This window comes from Protopterus annectens, chromosome 1.part0, assembly GCF_019279795.1.
Source record: "Protopterus annectens isolate FY-2018-M chromosome 1.part0, PAN1.0, whole genome shotgun sequence".
In the NCBI taxonomy this organism is placed as follows: domain Eukaryota; kingdom Metazoa; phylum Chordata; order Ceratodontiformes; family Protopteridae; genus Protopterus; species Protopterus annectens.
Genome location: NC_056725.1, coordinates 84,780,797 through 84,803,808, shown reverse-complemented (window position 1 = coordinate 84,803,808; position 23,012 = coordinate 84,780,797). Strand labels below are relative to the sequence as shown.

The window sequence follows — 23,012 nt, the reverse complement described above, 5'->3', positions numbered from 1 at the left end:
CAGAAGCCGGGAAAACCACATAGTTGTAGCTTTCCAGGTGACAAACAACTATAGTTCTCAAAATTAAAAGAGTAAAAAGGGTAAATATAAATTAGACAAAAAATGACTGGAAATCAAAAGTTTTACAGAACTGTTCAAATTATGTATAACCTATAACATTAAAAATTCTTGCTTTTCTTCTTGGAACCTGTGAAAATACTACAGGTTAACCTACTGCACAGGATTAAGGCCCGGAAGTGTAAATGAGCTGCTTCCTGTAGCCAAGAGAAGTAAGTTGTATTCCTTTCACTTCTATTTGCTAATTATATGACACTCACGTTACTGGCACTGCTGTGGGTCTACAAGTACTCACATGTTTATAGCTCACAGCACACACTTGCTTGCTGCCACTTGCTTAAAAAGGCAAGTGCTCTAACACCCACTAACCTGATCTTCCTTAATTATTTATCCATCCCAAGACTTGACAATATGAAATTGTTTAGCCCTACCGGAGCCCTAACTCTGATCTTAAAACTCCATTCCACTTTCTAACCTGAGCCCTCATTCCCATACCCAAAAACTTCACTCTCTAAATCTAAAATCCCCGATCACTCCCTAAACATAAAGCACCACTCTTCCTCCCTTCCTCTAAAGTCCCTAATCCCTTCCTAAACCTAAAACTCCAAGCCTCCTCTCTAAATCTGAATTCCCCAATTGCTCCCTAAAACTAAACTCCCCTTCTGCTCCCCAAACCTAAAATCCTCCTTCCACTTTCCTAACTGTAAAATGATATACTATCATTTTAGTGATTGCTACAATGCGAAATTGTGAAATAACATGACTAGATGGTTGCAAGACGAGAATGCCGAGGACAACTTGTTTGAACACCTGGACTTGCCCCCACTTCTGGCCCATGTTAGCATTTGTTCCTGTGTCTATGCAGGTCAGGATATTCAATGTTTGACATTGTTCAAACAAGTAATCCTCTGCATCCTCATCTTGCAACCTTCTGCCTATGTTATTTAGCAATTTGACATTGTTGCGACTGCTAAAATGACAGTAAACCATCTAAAACTACCCACTCACTCCCTAAATCTAAATCCCTTTACAGACTGCTACCCTAATCTTCACTCCCACCCTTTCCCATTACCTTCCTATGGCTGCCGCACTTACCTTGCTCAAACATGAATAATGTGTTTGTGTAAGGTATGGCAGCTGCTTGCCTGAACTCATATTGAGTTCAAGTGTGACACTCAGCTTGCATGAGTTAAAAGACATTTGAGTCTCTAACTTTGAGACAGCGGTCTTCAAGAACTTAGGTCTTGAGCATTTGTAGTACAATGAAATGCTGTATTATAACCTGTATGAGAACACAATGAAGGTCATCATCATATGAATAGAATAATAGAAAAGGGAATATAACATACTGACATAAATACTTCAAGGTGTGACTGAGGTGAAATATGAGAATATCTTTCTACATGGAAGGTTACAGCACAATGTGAATACATTCAGTTGTGTGTGTATGTGTGTGTGCGTGTGTGCGTGTGTGTGTGCGTGTGTGCGTGTGTGCGTGTGTGCGTGTGTGTGTGTGTGTGTGTGTGTGCGTGCGTGTGTGCGTGTGTGCATGTGTGTGTGTGCGTGCGTGCGTGCGTGTGTGCGTGTGTGTGTGTGTGTGTGTGTGTGTGTGTGTGTGTGTGTGTGTGTGTGTGTGTGTGTGCTCACACACACACATGCACACTCGTATGAAACTGAAAGCTTGTTACTCAGCTTTCCTTGTATGTTATTGATTGATTTTGATGGCTTGATTGACATCTGATTACCATGAACATCTGACTGGGTAGGAACTCATTTTCAGTGGAGGCCCAGTGAGAAAAACTCCAAAGTATTACAAAACATTTTAAGAACAATAATTTTGCAGTCTTTGAAAATAATGCAAAAAACAACTACAGTTTAAATAATTATATCAGTAGTATAGTGTTAGTATTACATGCCATGTAATGCCATGTATCAGTGGAGAAGGAAAAATACTCTAGCAAAACTAAAGCATTCTTGATTCAGGCAGAAAGATAACTATGTAAGAGATGTTGAACTGAAGGATTTTAAGTAAGTTACAACTTGATGGCACAGATAGCATCAACGGTAAATGGCCTAAGTTTGGGGTGCCTATATTGGCTGCCAAATAATGTGTTTCTTTTTTTACTGGAAAAACACACCAATATTCATTGTCATTGCGAGGCATTCTAAGAATTATATATCTTCTTCTTGAAAAGAAGGAACCATTTCTGAACTCACTAACTCTGGCAGTACAGACAGCAACAAAACTTTGTAAACTTACCAAGCCAAATTAGACATAATACTAGACACAGGCACATGTTATGTGCTGTAGTTTTCAAAGCAGTATAAACTTTACAAGTCTACAACTATGCACTAAAGAATAATAGCCTTGTATTATTGTAAATTCAACTGCAGCCTGACCAAAGTGTCATTAGGTATGTCACAATAAATTAGTTATGTCATCTGTACAGGAAAATAGCACATATTTTCTAATTAAGCAGTTTCTAAAATACAACTTGATTATGAGGTGCCTCAAGGTCACATAACAGATTTCAATTTTGTCACTTCTCACACAAATAATGTGGATAACCCTTGAAAAGAGGGCTAAATGTAAAAAAAAAGTAGAGGCACTTCAAAAACTGTTTGATGCTGTGACTTCAGAAAGCTGGTTAAAGGTTAACTTAGGGAAATACATATTCTGGTAATGTCAGGAACACAATTTCAATATCACTTTGCATTTATACCCCAAAAGCACACCTGACGAAACAGAAATGATAAAGTATGCAGTGTAGACTTTGATGCAAAATATCATTGTCCCAAAGACAGAGACACATTTTGTAGGTAATATAAACCTTTAACTCTAGTTTTCCATAACCAGAATTTGTTGCAATGTGAGGTGTCATCTCATAGTAAACAAATGGCCTCTCTGACAACTGTATATTAGTAACAACAGCGCCTTGTTCCTTCTGATCAGTCATTAACAGATGATCATTACTGAGGCTGTTCGTCAGGTGCAGCAGTGCAGTACACGTGCATTGCTATAATTTCCAAAGGCTGTCAAAAGCATCTTGATTTACTACCCAGCCATGCCTGAAACCAACAATGCATAGGAAATCTGTACTAAGTCCACAAGGTCACCAGCTAGGCCGAAGCCATGCGTTATGTACTGTATCACTGTATGAATGTAGTGATGCAATTTCAAGGTGTCATTTGTGAACCTCCACTTTCATCATTCACATTAGAATACATTACATTGGGCAGCTGGGCAAGTACTGTATACGCAGTACAAAGCATTTGTATCACTAGGCATTAGCACTAGAAATACTCTTTTATGAGGTGTATCTTTCATAGTGTAGAACTGCAAAGAACACAGCACTGTTTTTCTCATTTTTCCAAATGCAGAAACATTTTGTATAGCATGAACACCAACATAACTTGGCCTAAGCTATTATACTGGCTTTTTTGTAAATTTTTATGAATGCCTTTATTTAATATACAGTTTCCAATAACCATGTGCAGTTGTTATTCACCAAATTAATTCATATTAAAATGAACTATACCATATTGAGAAGGTTTAACAAAGCATATAGCACTGGTTTTATATATGTTCTATTAAAGTGGCTCTTTCACAAAATGTCACTCACATTGCCAAAATTGCTATGTAACTGAAAAATTTCTGCTTGTTACACACATGATACAATTGTTTATATTCATTTCATGCATATATTAAACAGGCCAGGACAAGAAGTACAATACAGAGCACAAAATTTATTGTAGGACCTCTGAGCTGATATATAATTTAATATAGTTTTCCACAAATTTGGAGGTATTGTGGCATAGAAGCTGAAATACTGGGGTACAAAACTGAATACTCATGTTTCAAATCTGCCAACACACATCTTCCTAGAGTGCAACCATACGCTAGTCACATAATTTTTATCTGCCTTTATTTTATTCATAAAATATATGGATGTGGTCTAATCTGGTCCATCAGATTATCACAACAAGAAAACATACACAGAAATCCTTTAATTTGTTTATAATGAAGTGCAACATGGCTTTAAACATGCATATTTTTCTAATCATGATTTCAATAAAAGTAAATGATTTACTTGTGATTGAGAGAGTGAGAGAGAGATACAAACACAGACAACAAGGCAGTCTATGTGTGCACGTGTGTGTGTGTGTGTGTGTGTGTGTGTGTGTGTGTGTGTGTGTGTGTGTGTGTGTGTGTGTGTGTGTGCGTGTGTGTGCATGTGTGTGCGTGTGTGTGTGTGTGTGTGTGTGTGTGTGTGTGTGTGTGTGTGTGTGTGTGTGTGTGTGTATATGTGTGCACGTCTGTGTCTGGAGTAACAGATCAGAACTGAATCATATTACCTACTGTGAGAATATCAGCTATAAATACCACACTAGCAGCTTCATATCCAAGCCTTTGGATGATGCATTAGCCATAAACAATGTTTTCTTGGGAAAACTACCTGGATCTCATCAGTGTAAAGCTTTTATTCCTAAACCACAGGTAGAAACAAGCTGAACACTCTTTCTCCAGACTAAAGTGCATGGAAAATATAATAGGAACAGGAGATAATGAGCTTTAGTTCCTTCTGTAGCTGCAGCCAGAGAAGTGTCAAATGCTGTCAGGTGTTACCACACAGCCTGATTTTTTTTTTTACTATAGCTGTACTTGTGCAGACGGTCTTCAGGTTTTTCCTGTCTGAAGACATCTAGTGGTAGACATTCTGTATTTATCTGTCATCGATGAAACAATGCTGACTACATCCTTTAGTAAACATTGTAATGAACAGCAAAAAATCTATGAGATTCACGGCGTGCCCATTAAAATTACTTGGCTTTAAAACATTAGTTCACCAAGACAGTCATTTGACTAAAATGGTTTGCTTTTAGGTAATTTGTGTTCAGATATGCAAGTTAAATAGGAAATATTTCCACAGAAACAAACAAAAGACAGGCTTGATCAGTTGCAAAACAATGACAGAAGCAGATGCCAAAATCACAGTCACAATTATAAAAGTAATACCGATACAAAGAAATTAAAATCTATATTTTGAAATCAACACTAGAAAATATGACAGCTAACTTGCATTTATAATATGGGGCAGTGCATTCACAGAACAGAGCTTTATATAATCTGCAAGTTCATTAATTATTATTAAACAACCAAATGCTGTCTGATTGCAGTTTTCCATATGCATTTTTTAAAACCTCTGCCCTACAGAACAGAGATAAATATTCATAGTACTGAGTTGGCAGGCACCTCCCACCCCTTTGTATAGAACATGCTGAAAGTTCGCCCCTGGTTCTATTCTGCATTCATACAGCAGCTCTGTACTCACAGCACAGTGTTACACAGTATTAAGTAACCACTATGGTTATACAAGGAGTATGGAGTGGAAAGTGACTGATGATGATTTGACTTCTCCACCTAGTCTAAATCTGACTTCCTTCTCTATAATGTGACACACATTAAAGTACCAAACCAATTGCATTTTGGAATCTACCCATATGACCTGAGTGAAATATAGCTTGCACACCCTTTTAAGTGTCTTAGCCATGCTGCGAAGAAGCAGTGTAATAGAGTGTACATTATACTAATCTTAGCTCAAGCTCATTTGCTTTATGCAAAATCTGACAGATGACAGTTTATAATCATTTTCCAATTTAGTGCAAGTTGAACCAACTATTACTTGTTACAGTGAAGCAGCCTTAATTTCTAAATGCTTTAATTGAGACATTAGCCCTCATGGTTGCTAAAGTTACCCCACCATAATAACACAAAAAAATTGCACACAAAATAACATAAAATACATATTGTAATAATCCATTCATCAGTAGGCTACAGAAACTCAGAAACCATACCAGCGGTCACATGCTTCATATGTCCCTCAAGGTGACAATTACAACCCCTTAAGAATGAGCAGGAGACTTACTATGTTTTCTAGAGTTAGGATGTTTGCACCTTCACAAGAACAGAATGCTAGAGCTTTAAGATCTCATTATAATAAGTACTAAATGCTTTGTAACATAAGGGGGAAAAGCAGCTGGAATAACTCATGGTATGCAAAAATACAAAATGCAACAGTATTTTCCTGGATTTGGCAATTAAGCTCCAAGACTGAAAAGCAATCAGTATCAGTGTATGAGTTTTGTAATTTATTACTTTACCTCTAAAGCTAATGATAAAATATATCATACAGCAATGGAAATTATAAACACAGCTAAGTACATAACTCTGTTATAAATGTATTAGCTTAAATAAGTTTTTTTTCAAAGACCATTAACTACTGTTAGAGTCTATTCTTATAAGTGCTACCACTTCAGGTTTGAAAAGCTGCATTCTGTTTTAACTTACCATTGCAGTACTGAAGAAGTGAGGTTGTGTCATACAGCCCTACATATCCTGGGAGTCTGTCTGCCATTACACCTTTAAAAAAAATATTTTTGGCCTCCAGAAGAATCACAAATTCCAAAACACACACCCCTCCTTTCCTTGCTTTTCCTTTCCTTTTCTTTCTCTTATCCCTCTCGCTTCTGATTTCATCTACTCTTGGTACCTTCCACTGTCTCTTGTTACCATAGCAACAACATCACTCTTGCTTCATGTCAGGCCATAGAGAAAGCAAACCTCAAAAGCCAGAATGGAAAGCCTGATTTGTTAAAACAAATACTATTGCTACAGCTCCTGCGTTGTGTTCTTTTATATTTTCTAGTAAAAAAGATTGCTAAGACAATGATGCAAAATTCAGTCTTCTCGGTACGATTCTTCTCTGATTGGCTGACAGACTACAGCTTGCAAAGGAAGCTCCAGTACTTAAGCTCATCCAGTTTCAGTACCAGTTGTTTTATCTAATGGTACAGTTCACTAATAAGGCAGGAAAAAGTGTAACATTGGGCTCAGATTATACGGCTACTGTGTGATAGCCTGTCTAATTTATGCTTATATGCTATAGTCGCACTTTGAGATTAAACTTGTAAACTAACTCCACCATATTGTTAGCAATCCTATAATAAATACCTGTAGGTTTTCTGAGCTGCTTTTCACAATTTCTTCGCATATCAGTTGCACTTTATAAAATACAGTAATGTAGCATTATAAAATTCAGATTGTGTTCTCCAAAGAATGTACTGTGTTTAGTCTTAGGCTAACTGTGAAATCATCTTAAAAATACTAGTGAAATGCATAGACATAATGCCAAACAGAAAACTTGTCCACATTACATAACAGACCAGTTCCTCTTAATAGATACATGAGGTAGTATGAACATGAAGCCAAAATCAATAAGATTTAAAGAAATAATGTACAAATTAAGATGAATCACATATAGTATTCTGATGTAGTAATCTATCTGACCAAGACATGAATAGTATAGTGTAGTATAGTATAGTATAGTATAGTACAGTATAGTATAGTATAGAACAGTAGTGATACAAATAGGTCTTATGCATGCCCATATAACTTTATCAAAACATACCGGATAATGCATTTATCATTGGGAACACGAAATGAGGCTCAGTGTAGAACAACATGCTGGATCACAGGAAAGCAAACTTGTGGTTCCAAATCCTAAGTTTTTTGCCTGGAAATATTGAATCTGTAATCTCCGTGGTATCCCTGAAGTCTCAAACAACCCACTATAGTGGGTCCAAAAACAAAACAGTGTAAGAAACTTCTCTGTGTGGAAGATTTTCAGTCCATATATTTCTAGTTAATCACTGTATATTAATCAGATCAGACAATAGTAGTAGAAGTAGTAAAAGTAAACTCATCTTAAGTAAAAAAAAAAAAAAAAATATATATATATATATATATATAAAATATGAAATATTGTACAGAATTACTAAGCATTCAAAAGTAATCCAAGCAAGACAGGCAGTCTGTTTCCAGTCGAAAATCCTTTATTAAGTACACAGACGAGCGATCCAAGTAAAACAAAAAATATCCGAGTAATAGTTTCCTCACAAGCTTTCTAAACATATATATATACTTTTTTATCAGGCATGGGAGTGGTTTATTGTGCTGTAAAACAAAATGTTATTGGTACACATGTTAAATTCACATCCCTTCCCCCATCAGTATGACATTCGAGCTGGTTCTGCCCTACTTAGTAGCTGTTATAATAATATAACCCTTATGTACTTTAAATAAAATTTATAATGATGTGGTATCTCTTATTTAACCAGATTATTAAACCAAAGAGCGTAACGAGTCCAGGAAAACCTCAAAGATGCAAAAAATCATGTAAACGTACTTTATTAGGAACGTTTTCGCCTCTGTAAGCACAGAAGCTTCTTCAGACAAGAAAAAAGCGCCAAATGAACACAATTTAAATCCTTCAATGCTAATGCCATGATGTCATTTCCTTGACAACAAAGGCAAACAGTTTCTATTTAAACACATACATATACAACAACCAAATAAAATATATATTATAAAACATCTCCCATAAATATATATAGTAAAAATATTAAAAACACATCTAACAGCATAAAGCACATACCTAAAATATAAAAAGGTTTGCAAGTGTGTATAAAAGAATAAACCTAAATACAAAGGTGAACCTAACAAATTAAGTAAATGTAACTGTAGGTATCATATAAGGACAACTCTTAACAAATAAAGGTGCACATTTGCTACCTAAGATAACTTTTATATTTTAAAGCAACAGAAATATTGCAGGCTTCATTCAACCCGGGGGCAGAAAAAGCATCTAATAAAAGTTGCCATTCCAGTTCCCTTGTTTCAAGTAGGAGGGGTTGAGGACCCCCCCCTAATACCAACTCTAACAAGATCGATACCCATAAAGTGAAAGCTATGCCCAGCATGATCTAAAATATGTTTCGAAAGGGCATTATCACCTTTTTTATTTTTTATAGCATAATTATGCTGGTAAACACGGTCGCGTAATCTACGGTCCGTTTTACCAACATAAAATGCAGGGCAACAATTACAGAACACAATATAAACCACAGACTTAGTGTCACAACTAATCTTGTGTTTTATAGTGAATTTTTCACCTTTAATGGTGAATGAGCTCCCTACCTTCAAAAGCCTACACCAGTTGCAAGCCCCGCAAATAAATGTCCCAGTTTGCCTCGATGGGGGGTATAAAAAATCCCCTGTTTGCAAAAGATCTTTTAAGTTACTACCCCTCTTAAAAACAAAAGAGGGGTAAGGACCCAAAATGTCAGATAGAAAGGCATTGTTTAAAATAAAATGCCAGTTCTTCTTAACAATAGAACAAATACCGTTAACATGTCTGTTATGTGTAATGATCAAACTAGCCTTAAAATCACGACGTGACAAAGGTTGAAGAGGTGCAGAACAACTGGTTTCATGTTGATTAAATTCAAGTTCCGAAAAGGAAAAAGAACCATCCACAATGCCAGTAGTGGTCAGTTTACCTCCCTGGAGGAGAGGTTGGTAAAATCCATTATCTCTTTTCAAGGAGACTTCTTCGATTAAGTTATCTATTAACTCAATCGGATACCCCCTGTTGAGAAACATGTTTTTCAGGGTAGAACACTCATGTTCAAAGGCCACTAAGGTGTTACACATACGAACTGCTCTAACCAACTGACCTTTAACAATCGACCTCCTCTGTTTCCAAGGATGGTTACTGGAAAAATGCAAGAAAGCGTTACAATAAGTAGGCTTCCTAAAATTACTGGACAGGAGTCGGTTGTTATAAAGGTCTTTAACCAATTTAACATCAAGATAGTCAATTTCACTATTTGAAAAATGGTAAGTGAATTTTAAAAATGTGGATGATTCATTCATGTAATTAATCAAATCTGCAGCAACATCTTCATCTCCCTGAATAAATACAAACACGTCGTCTAAAAAGCGTGTGTAAAACTTAATAAGATTTTTAAACTTAGGGTTATTTAGGAGGAAGGTTTTCTCCCAATAAGCGACAACTAAGTTTGCCACGCTGCCCCCACAAGGAGAGCCCATGGCAATCCCTCTTTTCTGCAAGTAATGGCAGTTGTTAAAAATGAAAAAGTTAGAAGACAGAATGATGTCCAAAAGAAGTGTAACAACAGCAATCTCATCTTTCGGAGCCTTTAAGTGTAACAACATTAGCTCAACCCATTCCAATGCCTCTTGTTGTGGTATGGAAGTATACAAATCCACCACATCGATGGTTAAGAAGTTAAAGGACGGGTCAAATGGAATGTCATTTATAGACTTCAAGAAAGACCAAGAGTCTTTGCAAATTTGAGGTATTAACCTGAGATATTTAGAAATAATATAATCAACAACTCTTGCACTAGGGTGGGTGATTGAACATCTCCCATCAACTAAGGCACGCATTGGTGGATCAGACAGGTTTTTGTGAATTTTAGGGATCCCAAACATAACTGGGACCCTTGGGAAGGAAATGTTTATGAAGTTGAAAGTGTCGACGTCAATCCTACCTTCAATAAACAAGTCCCTAAAATACCCTTTAATCCTGTTGTATTGGCCTGTCATCTCATTTAAAGATGAAATTTCATAAGCGGGGGAGTTCAATACAGTTAGCATTCTTTCGATATAGTCATCCTTATCAAAAATGACTAGACCCCCACCCTTGTCTGGTTTAATAACCCTAATGGGAAGGTTGCGTATATTTCTCAAGGCTGTTCTTTTGTCACGTGAAATGTTACTTTGGTTATCAAACCACTTAACATTTTCAAAAAACTGTCTAAAATCTAATTCACAAACATTCTCAAAGGTGTGCAAAATGGGATGTAAAGGAGGGTTAAAAACACTCAGCAGCTTGAATAAGGGTCTATCCCTTGTTGAATCACCATTAAACAACACCTTGAGATTTAAACTGCGTACAAAACATTTAAAGTCAATTAAGAGCTTAGGCAGGTGAATCTTCTGGTCAGGAACAAAAGAAAGACCAAACGCCAGCAATTCAATCAAGTCCTTTTCGATATTAATGTGAGAAAAGTTATAGACTGTGAAGTCTCCCTTAATATTGGTCAAAATAGTTGGTTTAAGAGAAGTGGCCCCAAGAGGCCCGATAGTGGGCTCTATTTGAATTTGTTCTTGTTGTTCTGTCGCTGGTAGTTCTTGCGCCCTAAAAAAGGCTTCTGTTGGCCTCTATAATTAGGACGGTTACCATGGTTGTTGTAATTGGCCTTAATTCTACTACTCCTCCTTGGTTCCTGAAACGAAGGGCTTTCATCACCATCATCAATATCATGGTCACCTTCCTCCGGGGCAGTATCAGAAAGCGTTACCCCTCTGTCGTTAGCACTTTTATTATGTGCATCGGGCAAGTTATTATTCCTATTAGTGTTCTTGTGAAGATTAGGGTAAACAGTACAGTTAGCATAGGCTTGCCTATCTCTAGAAAGTTTTTTGTTTTTGTTGGTTTTAAGTTTAATTAACAGCGCATCAATGCTCTGAAAAATACGATTATAATCGTATTTATATCGAACAAAATTAATATCAGATTTAATTTTCTCGTTCAGAACGCTAGTTTCAGCCAACAACATCCCAATGTAATTTGAGTAGTGTTTCACCATTAAGTCTAACAACTCCAAGCCTTGTTTATTAAAAAGGTTGGTAAGGTCATCAATAAACAAAGAGTCTTGGAATAGGCCAGTAGGAACAAACGAGCTTCTCAACCCCTTGGGAATGATTTTTTCTTTTATGCACTGCTTAAAGTAAGAAACCTCTAATTGTAGTTTCTTTATTTTTAACATTTTGTTGTCCAAAACTTTAAGGTTCACAGAAATACTGTCTGTACAATTACCTGTAGTCTCAGTTCCTGAAGCCGGTGGACCTGGTGGAAGGGAAGAACCAAAATCGAGAGCCTCAGTATTCCCTGCCCACTCGGAAAATGTAGGCACACCAATAAGCCCAGGATTATTATTAAAGTTGTTAAAATCAGTGCTCACACCATTAGCAACAAAGTTCTGTTCAAGTAATCCAGGCACGTTATTAACAAGTTTACCACGACTGTTACGGTCTTCCGACCCTGGTATCAAACAGCTCCTGGTACTAGAAGATGCCTGTTCAATGTTTAAACTCCCAGCTGTTGAAAAGGACCGCTGGGGTTGACCTGGTTGCATCAAGTCAGAAAATCCGCTCACCGGACCATTGTAGTTAGAAGCTGGTTGACTTGGATTTAAGTTCCGTGACACTGACGCTTCGCTGGTCTCAATCCTATCCAGACACGAATTTAGGGCATCAAGCCGTTGAGTAAGTGAAAGCAAAAGCACGTCAATGCTCTTAGGGTCATCCATAGAAGGAGCGTTACTAGACCCAAATAAAACCGGTGTCCTAGGGCTCGTCATGTGATAATGCCCTTTCGAAACATATTTTAGATCATGCTGGGCATAGCTTTCACTTTATGGGTATCGATCTTGTTAGAGTTGGTATTGGGGGGGGTCCTCAACCCCTCCTACTTGAAACAAGGGAACTGGAATGGCAACTTTTATTAGATGCTTTTTCTGCCCCCGGGTTGAATGAAGCCTGCAATATTTCTGTTGCTTTAAAATATAAAAGTTATCTTAGGTAGCAAATGTGCACCTTTATTTGTTAAGAGTTGTCCTTATATGATACCTACAGTTACATTTACTTAATTTGTTAGGTTCACCTTTGTATTTAGGTTTATTCTTTTATACACACTTGCAAACCTTTTTATATTTTAGGTATGTGCTTTATGCTGTTAGATGTGTTTTTAATATTTTTACTATATATATTTATGGGAGATGTTTTATAATATATATTTTATTTGGTTGTTGTATATGTATGTGTTTAAATAGAAACTGTTTGCCTTTGTTGTCAAGGAAATGGCATCATGGCATTAGCATTGAAGGATTTAAATTGTGTTCATTTGGCGCTTTTTTCTTGTCTGAAGAAGCTTCTGTGCTTACAGAGGCGAAAACGTTCCTAATAAAGTACGTTTACGTGATTTTTTGCATCTTTGAGGTTTTCCTGGACTCGTTACGCTCTTTGGTTCACTAGTTTTGTTTTTTTGTTCGTAACCAGATTATTAAGTCTGTGATTTTATCCAAGACAATATACTACATGGCTGAAAATACATCAACCTTAGTCCATTTGGAAATCAAAAAATATATATAAATATATACATATACCCCCAGATTCTCAAGAGCTTGCTCAGAGTGCAAGATCGGTGCAGGAGCTCAAGCAGACAATATGTCTGCAGTGCGATCCAGGAACAGCCTGCAGGGGTGTGCACGAGGACTCCTGCACTAATCCTGCACGGACTAAGCCCTGGTATGCAAATCACCCCATTTACAGGAGAAATATATGCAAATGAGGTGATTTTGCAATCCAGGAAGCTTGCAACAGTCAGTGCAAGACTAGTGCTATCTGCAGAAATGTACATTTCTGCAAAATCCAAAACAGAGCTGTGACAACCCCAAATAAAAGCTGCATATCATGTAGTAAGCATGGAAATGGCCAAACAAGAACTCCATAATGAGGCATAAGCACAGACCAGAATTATAGTAGAGCGTGTGTTTGGGATGCCCAAGTCATGGTTCTGGTGCCTGAACACATCCGGTGGAGCCTTGCAGTACTCACCAGCTACATGTACCCAAATTGTCCTAGTATGTGCCATGCTACACAATATGATCCTGAAGAAACAGCTGCAGCAGAAACAGAATGGGGCAGGGCCACACAGCCCCCCACCATTGCCAAGGCCTGCCCAGGCACAGAGTGACTCGGAGGAGGAACAACCTGAGCCTGCCCCAGTAGGCAGAAGGAGGCGTGCCCAGTATGCCCTGGCCTTGGCAATGAGCCACTTAGATTTCCCTGGCTGCTGTGCGTTCCTGCCTTTGGAGACTCATAAGAGTCTCTATTACTTACTGACCACCTGTAGGTCTGGGATCGTGTACCCTATTTAAGACTCCTGCCTCCTACCCTACCTAGGGACCAAAACTATACAATTTTAGATAACCTCCTCCTGACAGGATACAAGAAACTCTATTACTTACTGACCACCTGTAGGTCTGGGATCGTGTACCCTATTTAAGACTCCTGCCTCCTACCCTACCTAGGGACCAAAACTATACAATTTTGGATAACCTCCTCCTGACAAGATACAAGAAACTCTATTACTTACTGACCACCTGTAGGTCTGGGATCGTGTACCCTATTTAAGACTCCTGCCTCCTACCCTACCTAGGGACCAAAACTATACAATTTTGGATAACTTCCTCCTGACAAGATACAAGAAAGTACGTCCTACAGCTCTTCCAGGTTTTCATAACAATTTGTAAGCTTCTCTCACCCTGTGTAATTGTTATTCCCAAAGCAAGATCAGCCAGCAGCCAACCTTAGCTTCTCCCATCCACTTGACCACTCACACCCATTAGTATCTCCTGCTACCTGCCCCATTCCATAACCACAAACCCAGTAAGTAGTCCTGGTAGCAATACCTGCTGAGTCCACTAGGTGGCTCCCTTCTCCTAGAATTACTTATCCCTGCAGACTTTTTCTACCTAATAATTCCTATGTATCCTATTATCTGTTAGCCTTTTGTGCAGTTTCCTCCCATCTCCTTCTCTGATATTTTCAGCCTTACCTCACTTAGACCTCATACACCAAGCATTCTTCCATCCCCTTGGATTACTTACCTTTACTATAAGCACATCACTGATTGTTTTCCCCTCAACCTCTCTTCTTTGGCTCTTCCCGCTCCGTTCGCCCTGCGGACTCACTCCGCTCCCCTCCCTACCTCCAATTCCCACCCACCCCCAGGGGTCCTACATTTAACTTGCCTCTGGTCACACCCCTTGGTTTTCCTCCCCAATCATATTCAAAGCTTCCAAATTGTGCAGCCCTCCTGAATGTAGATACACCCACTTACCTAATATAACTAGCCCCACCCCTCTCTTACTAGCACACCTAAAACATCATAGCCCTTAACATTTGCCCTACCCTCCTAAGGTACTCTCACCTTAAAACTCACCAATAGACTACATCCATCTTCTCTGCAAACCTACACCTACATTACCATGCCTACAACTACCCTCCAATCACAACTGAAAATACCTATCTCCTTTTTACTATTTTCCTCTCTTATTGCCACTTACTTCCTAACCTCCTATGAACACTCCCTAACTGTTTCTCTCTCACTTCCCTCAAAACACACCTGTACACCTGCAACATCCCTATCCCCATCCTTCTCACCCACCTCCTCACAATCCATCTACCTTCTTGCCAAATACCACAGGCTACTACACTGCAAACTACTAAAATCTAAAACAAAGAAAATATTTGTCGCTTTCCAAAAACTTAGACTAGAAAAATATTTTACACTACTCCACCTACTACAAGATGGCGACATACACCCCAACCCAGGCCCACAAGATAATAAAACCAAAACACATCAAAACCATACCAAACCCTTCTCTCTCTTACCCTCTAAACCCTCTAACCTACTATCCTTGGCCCATCTCAATATACGTAGCATCTGTAACAAAATTAGTCAACTCCATGCCCTACTAGAAACACACAACTTTGATATTCTATGCTTATCAGAAACTTGGCTAAAGCCTTCAATTAAAGACATTGAAATCACCCCACCTGGTTATAACATTGTTAGACTTGATCGCACCACCAGGAAGGGTGGGGGAGTAGCAATTATATATAAAACAAACCTAAAGCTTACTCCTCTTGTCCTTACCCTTACCCTTACCCAAAACAACAATGCCGAAATAATTTGCTCCAAAATACAAATCAACACTACTACAGCAATAAACATCATTTGTGCATATCTCCCCCCTGGAAATAACATCCCCACCTTAGAACAAATTCTTGAACAACTCTCTAATAAACTCCCTCAAGAAACACTATCCCTTGGGGACTTTAACATAGATTGGAAATCATGTAACAATATTAACCCTACTTTCCATATAACCTTTATGGTCTCAAACAACTCATTAATAGTCCCACTAGAATCAATAAAACAAGCAAAAAAGAAACCACCTTAGACTGGATCCTTACTAACTCCCCCCTGCAAACCTACCAAACTGGCATCCTTCCAGATGACCTTAGTGATCACTCCCCCACCTACATCATTAGAACTAAAACTAACCTAAACCTACCTTCCACTCACAGAACACTATACTCCAAAAAACAATTTAATCCCGAACAGTTTCAAACAGAACTTTCACAATACAACTGGACCCCTCTAAAACATCTCATACTCAACAAGGCTGTTGAACACTTCAATTCAACATTCCTTGCAATCCTAAATCAACATGCCCCAAGTCGCACCATTAGAACAAAGACTAAAACAGCACCCTGGCTAACCTCTAATACTAAGCATAAAATTATACTCAGAAATAAATCTTGGAATAAATGGCATTCCTCTAGAAACCCAACAGATCATCAAAATTTAGAGAGCTCAGAAACAGTACTAAAAAAGCCATCCTTTCAGATAAAAATAATTATTACTTTGAACTTCAGCAATCCACCAAAAAAGAACCAAAAAAGTTCTGGTCCACTATTAACAATCTACTAACCCCAGGCAAAATAGTTACACCCAACCCACAGGATTCAGACCCTGATGATCCCTCTTTAATAGCCAATAACTTCAATACTTTCTTTACTACTTCCATACAAAGTCTAGCTAACCACCTATCTCCTGACACTTCTCAACTGCTCTTAAGTAGCTTCAATGACTCTCTCCCTCCCCTTCAACTGCAACCCATATCCACCTCCTATATACAATCTCTTTTACAAAAACTGTACCCCCTCAGCAGATAAGCTTCCTGCTGAATTCCTGCAAATAGCAGCTAAAGCTATTGCCTACCCTGTCTCTATCCTAATAAACAGATCCATAAAAGAAAGTACTTTCCCAGCAATCTGGAAGATATCATACATCATACCCTTACACAAAGGAGGTAAATCTACTGACCTTTCTAACTTTCGCCCTATAGCACTATTATCTCCTCTAGCTAAAATCATGGAAAAATGCATACACAAACAACTACTTAACCATCTCCTCCATAACAACCTACTAGCTAACACTCAACATGGATTTAGACCTTCACATAGTACCACCACTGCTCTACTTTCTTTTACCAACACTATCAACTGTAACCGTAACAACAACAAACTAACCTCCTCTCTTTTCCTAGACCTGTCAAAAGCCTTTGATATGGTAAACCATACAATTCTTCTACACATACTTAAATCCCTTGCCTTGGATTACTCTTCCTTAACCTGGTTTTCATCCTATCTTGAAAACCGTCAACAAGCAGTACTCTGGAAAAATTCTTTATCTGCTCTACTTCCTATCTCTTTAGGAGTACCTCAAGGATCTATACTAGGCCCACTTCTATTTTCTATCTTTATTAATGATCTCCAATCATCTATCCAAAACACTACCTGTAAATAATATGCAGATGATTCTACCATAATTTGTACAGCTTCCTCTCAAATAGAACTCCAGTCTCTCACACAATCAACCTTTTCAACCGTTGAACAGTGGTTTTCAAAAAGATGTCTTCTCCTCAACCCCAAGAAAACTAAACTATTACTATTCTCACCTACCCACAAATCTACCCAACTAAACTTCACTATTACTGCAAGTGATAATTCCCACATTTCCCCCGACTCTACGACAAAACTGCTTGGTGTTACTATTGATAATCATCTTAACTATGATTATCACATCAATAACACAATAAAAGCAGTCAATAAAAAGATTGGTTCACTGTATCGAATCAAACCCTTCCTTACACCCGAAGCACGGACCACCTTAGCACAATCACATCTTATCTCTACCCTTCTGTATGCTTCCTCTATTTACACTAATCTCTCTAAAGGTAACCTTAGGAAACTGACTACATCTTACCACAATATAGCTCGATTTGCCACAGCATCTCAGTATAGAACTCACCACTGTCTAAACTTAAAACAATTACACTGATTGGAATTTCCTAACAAGCTTATCTATCAACAACTCTTAATAGCACATAAAATTCTATATCAACCATCAACAACACCAGCTCTTAGCAACCTCTTGACACCCTATAATAACCTGAAACAACTACGCTCCTCTGAAAAGCTACAAGTTAACACTACTAGAATTACAAATTCTGCAGGTAACTGCCTTTTCTCCAACTCAGTTGGCAAAATATGGAATAACCTTCCCTCTCACATCTCCTCTCTAGCCACTCTCCCTCTCTTTAAGAAACAACTTCTATTACATCTGAACAATTTCTGGCTCTGCTCTTGTACCAATCCAGACTAACCTACTTTCAGCTTTCTCCTATCATATTTTTTTATTCAACACTGTAAGATTCTCTCTGATCACAAATGACTTAATGATTCTATACTTACTACTGCTCTCATATATATAAAAAAAAAAAAAAAAATTTTTGTTATAATTAATGTTTTGACAAGTATGTATTACATTTTGAACTACAATATTTTGTACTGAAAGTAGTTAATGCCTTACTTATTACTTAGTTAGTATTAGCTGTTTTTTTTTATTTGTATTACCTGACCTGGACTAATATCTTTGTATTTTTGCTCATTGCCTATGTCATAAGTGTTTATTGTACATGTTTATTTTCTATTACCTTGCTTTTATCTATGGAGCTTTTCTCCCCGGGCCTCCACTGAAAATGAACATTGATCCAGCTGGACTAGCCCGGTCAACAAATGTAAAATAAAATAAATAAAATAATAAATAAATAATACACTGGCACAGGAGAGACCCAGGGAATAACACCTTCCCCTGACTCTCACATACAGTAAAAGGGATGCCAAACATTACACTACCTGTGCTTAATCATGTATAGGGAGTGTACTATGTGCACCCGACATAGGCAGCCCTGCAGCACCACCCTCAATACTGGGACACCCACAAGGTAAGTGACTCCCACATGCCAGGCAGGGGAGTTCACATACCCAACAATAGTCACAGCCAGCAGGACAGGATAAGACAAACACAAACAAAGGCTGTGCTATGGCCTCTGAATGAGGCCTATGGGTAACCTCCCCCCCAGGCCTACACAGACAGACTACAGCAGGTCAGGCAGTGAGATGTAATATGTAGGTAATTAAAAGCTAAGATCTGTAGTACACTGGTATGCCTGTAGTCAGCACGATAGGTAAGCCTACAGAATGAAATGGAGTACCCGACATATCCTAGCAAATGTGTACAAGTGTCAGGTGTGGCCCCTCATCCTACGTAGACATTTAGTAACAGTCAGGTGTGCCCCCTGTCATCCTATGTAGAAATTTAGTAATAGTCAGGTGTGCCCCCCACCCTACGCAGACATGTAGTAACAATCAGGTGTGTGTGTCCCCAATCCTGTGTAGAAAGTAGAAATAGGTGTGCCTCCCCATCCTACATAGAAATGTAGTAACAGTCATGTGTGCCCCCCAGTCCTGTGTAGAAATGTAGAAATAGTCATGTGTACCCTCCCATCCTATGTAGAAATGTAGTAACAGTCAGGTGTGCCCCCCAATCCTGTGTAGAAATGTAGAAATAGTCAGGTGTGCCCCTTCCCAGCTATGCAGAAATGTACAGTCAATGCCAAATGATCAATGGATAACCTGCAGAGACAGTATGCAACCTGTAATTGTACAACACAAAGGTCAGCACTGCAGTACAAACTATCTGAACTTGATCCACACATTCAATTCAGACAGCCTTACTGGGCATGCTCACACACTTAAACACATGAAGGCCCTGTCTGCAAACATCAGTGGACCAGACATAACTGGCAGTCGCAAATGTTAGTGCAGACACTCCTCAGTATGCAACACACATGCTTTGCACATACAGTGGACAGGAATACAGACATATATCTAAGGACAGCACACTATAATAAGCCAAAGGTAGGCATACATAGATGTGTGGAAGAGGGTGACTGTGACAAGGAGCCATCCTGGCTTGTCCATCCCAGCACACAGCCAAAGGGCCACAACCACATGAGGGCCAGATGTCACCCACTGCAGATACTAGCCACCAGTATTTGTCAGCATTACAGAGTATGTGGTGCATGTGCCAGCTGTGCAACATGACTGTACAAGGAAGTAGTCATCTAGCAGCTGTGTACACATACCTGTGAAATATGACCCAGGTTGTGCCCGCATGTGGCGTGTCAACCCTGAGATGAATGGGTTATGGCCCATGCACACACACTGCCCTCCCCAGAGCCCCACTATGACAAGCATGCTGAGGTCATCCACTGTGAAATACACCTTTGGGAGAGTTGTAGCCCAGTAATCTCTGTTGCGCATCCCATAACTGTGTACTACTGTAGTGTGATAAACTAGTTTGGTAGGATTTCTAACCCCAACCTTGGCAACTGTGTGTGTGTGTGTGTCTGTGTGTGTGTGTGTGTGTGTGTGTGTGTGTGTGTGTGTGTGTGTGTGTGTGTGTGTGTGTGTGTGTGTGTGTGACTCTGTCTGTGTAGACAGCAATGCTTTTTAGGGTAGTCACACTCCGTACAAGTCAATTGCTCAACTTTGGCAAGGTTGCTGATGTCATCCACCTAGAAATACACCTCTGGGAAGGTTGTAGCCCAGTAATCTCTGTAGCATGTCCTGTAACTGCGAACTACTGTAATATGATAAAGTAGTTAGGTAGGTGTTCTAATCCCAAACATGGCAAGTGTGTGTGTGCTTGTGTGTGTGTGTGTGTGTCTGTCTGACTCTGTCTGTGTAGGGAGCAATGCTTTTTAGGGTAGTCACACTCCCTACAAGTCAAATGCTTAACTTTGGCAAGGCCCTAACTGCGTACTGCTGTAGTGTGATTTACAACCCTGGTAGGGTTCTATTCCCACCCATGGCAGATCAGGATATGTTGTGTGTGTTTCAATGTCTGTGTAGGGAGCAATGCATTAGAGGCTAGTCACACTCAGTACATTTCAAATGCCCTACTTTACCAATCCTGCGGATGTCATTCATTGTGAAATACACCTTTGGGGAAGGAGTCCTCCAGTAATCCCCATGGTGGGTTCAATAACAGCTCCATGCTGTAGTGTGATATAGACCTCTGTTAGGGCTTCGATACCCACACATGTCAGTTGTGGATGTTTTGTGTGTATGTCACTGTCTGTGTAGGGAGCAATGCATTTTAGGCTAGTCACACTCACTACAATTCGAATGTTCTACTTTGGCAAACCTGCTGATGTCATCCAATGTGATATACACCTTTGGGAAAGGGGTACTTCGGTAATCTCTGTGGTGTGTACTATAACTGCATAGTGCTGTAGTGTAATAAACTAGCAAGGTATGGGTTCTACTCCCGGACATGACAGGTGTATGTTTGTAACTCGTATCCTGTGTGGAGGTGGGTGTGAGTGTGTGTCACCTGGGCCCAATGTGTGGCAGGTTTTGCAAATTTCTTATTTGGTGGTCCTAGTATATATCACAATGTCCACTGTACAGGGATAACTGATGTGAAATAGCTGAAAGGCTGGGTTGCAAATCTGTACCCATACATGTGACATCAAGGCCAGGCAATCACAGTTAGCAACCCCAGCAGTACCCAGAGCACACTCTCAACCCATGTCTCATACACACACACATGCCTAGGTAACAGTCAATATGTGGGTAGTACACTGCATAATGGCCACTGACAGTAACTATGAAGTGATTGCAGTGGGCTAGTACATGCAGACAGCGCACCTTCCCCATATTCCCCAATGGACACCTGCAACACCTGTGGTGCCATCACCTGTGACCCACAAAGGACATACCATGCCTGACAACATGCCCTGTATGGACAGATGCCACAGACACCAGGAAATGCCATTAGCATGCAATCTATGTAAGTGCAGGGTAAACCTGCTCTCCATTACCAGTTCCCACCACAGGTGGCAAAGACTGGCACATCTGATGATAATCTTTGTACACAACATGGGCCAGACACCCCAGGTACATTTCCACATGTGACTATACATGCATGTCAGAGGTGTGCACATCCCAGACACTATCCATGTCATGGACTAAGGAACACATACATGGCAAGCGATGCACAGCATTGGCCACACACAATAGTCACCTAGGTGACTGGATGGGGGATACAATACCCACCTGTGTGGGCAAATGCAGAAACTACAGCCCTGAGCCACAATGCAGACCATTGTCATGTGGCCTGATGCCAAGGTATACCCATCACCTACCCTTGTATAGCTGTCTGGCACAGTTGACCACCACACACCCATGCAGGAATGCACCCATGCATGTCAGTACTGGCACCCTGTGTGTTTGAGTGTGAGTTGTACGATGCGTATGATCACATCCACACTCACTACAACCCCCATTGGCATGCTGAAGCATGCTTTCTGATGTCAGACACCCCCCATACTCTTTGCCCATATAACCTCTGTATGACCTGTGTGGTGCTTGTGATACCTGCACAGTAATGTGTTGTGGCAATTTCACTAGTGATGAGCTGTATTCCTGGGCCTGCCAAATGTGTCAATGTGTGTGCGTCCCTGTGAGAGTGCGGCTGTGTTGATGCTGGCACCTGTTCATGTGGACAGGCACGTGTATGTCACCTACCGTATAGCTACCATATCCCTGTTGCAGATGTCACTCACCATCACATATATGTTCTGAGGGCTCCACAGCAAGTAACCTATGTGGCACATCCAATAGCTGCAATAGAACTGTGATAGCACTACATAGTCATCAGGGGTTTGATACCCTGTGCTGGTAAGTGTGTGACACAATCATGCTTATGTTTTACTCTCCCACCCCTCCCTGACTTGTCTTTGCCTCTGTCTGCCTCTCTCACTCCCACTCTGGTGGATGTGGAGACTTACACCTGCTATGCTTAGGCAGCAGCATGTATATTTTAAGTGATGCTCATGATCAGCTGATGGCCTCTGCATGAATTGCAGCCCTCCCCTAGCTGATTGCATGTGGAACAGCTGTGGTAACATTCCCATAGCCAATTGCCTGGCAACACACTCCAATATCTAGGAACATCATGTTGGTGTTGGCCCTTTTC

The 23,012-nt window shown here is 39.6% G+C and overlaps 1 protein-coding gene across 2 annotated transcripts in view; it reads right to left on the bottom strand.

The window, feature by feature from the left end:
* Positions 1–6,660, bottom strand: part of EML2 (EMAP like 2) — a 1,798,491-nt gene extending 1,791,831 nt beyond the window's left edge. For both annotated transcript variants that reach the window (XM_044085260.1, XM_044085417.1), the window contains exon 1: positions 6,407–6,660. In XM_044085260.1, the coding sequence (XP_043941195.1) occupies positions 6,407–6,473 (67 nt within the window). In that variant the 5' untranslated portion in view covers positions 6,474–6,660. The remainder of the gene's footprint in view (positions 1–6,406) is intronic.
* Between the last annotated feature and the right edge of the window lie 16,352 nt (positions 6,661–23,012).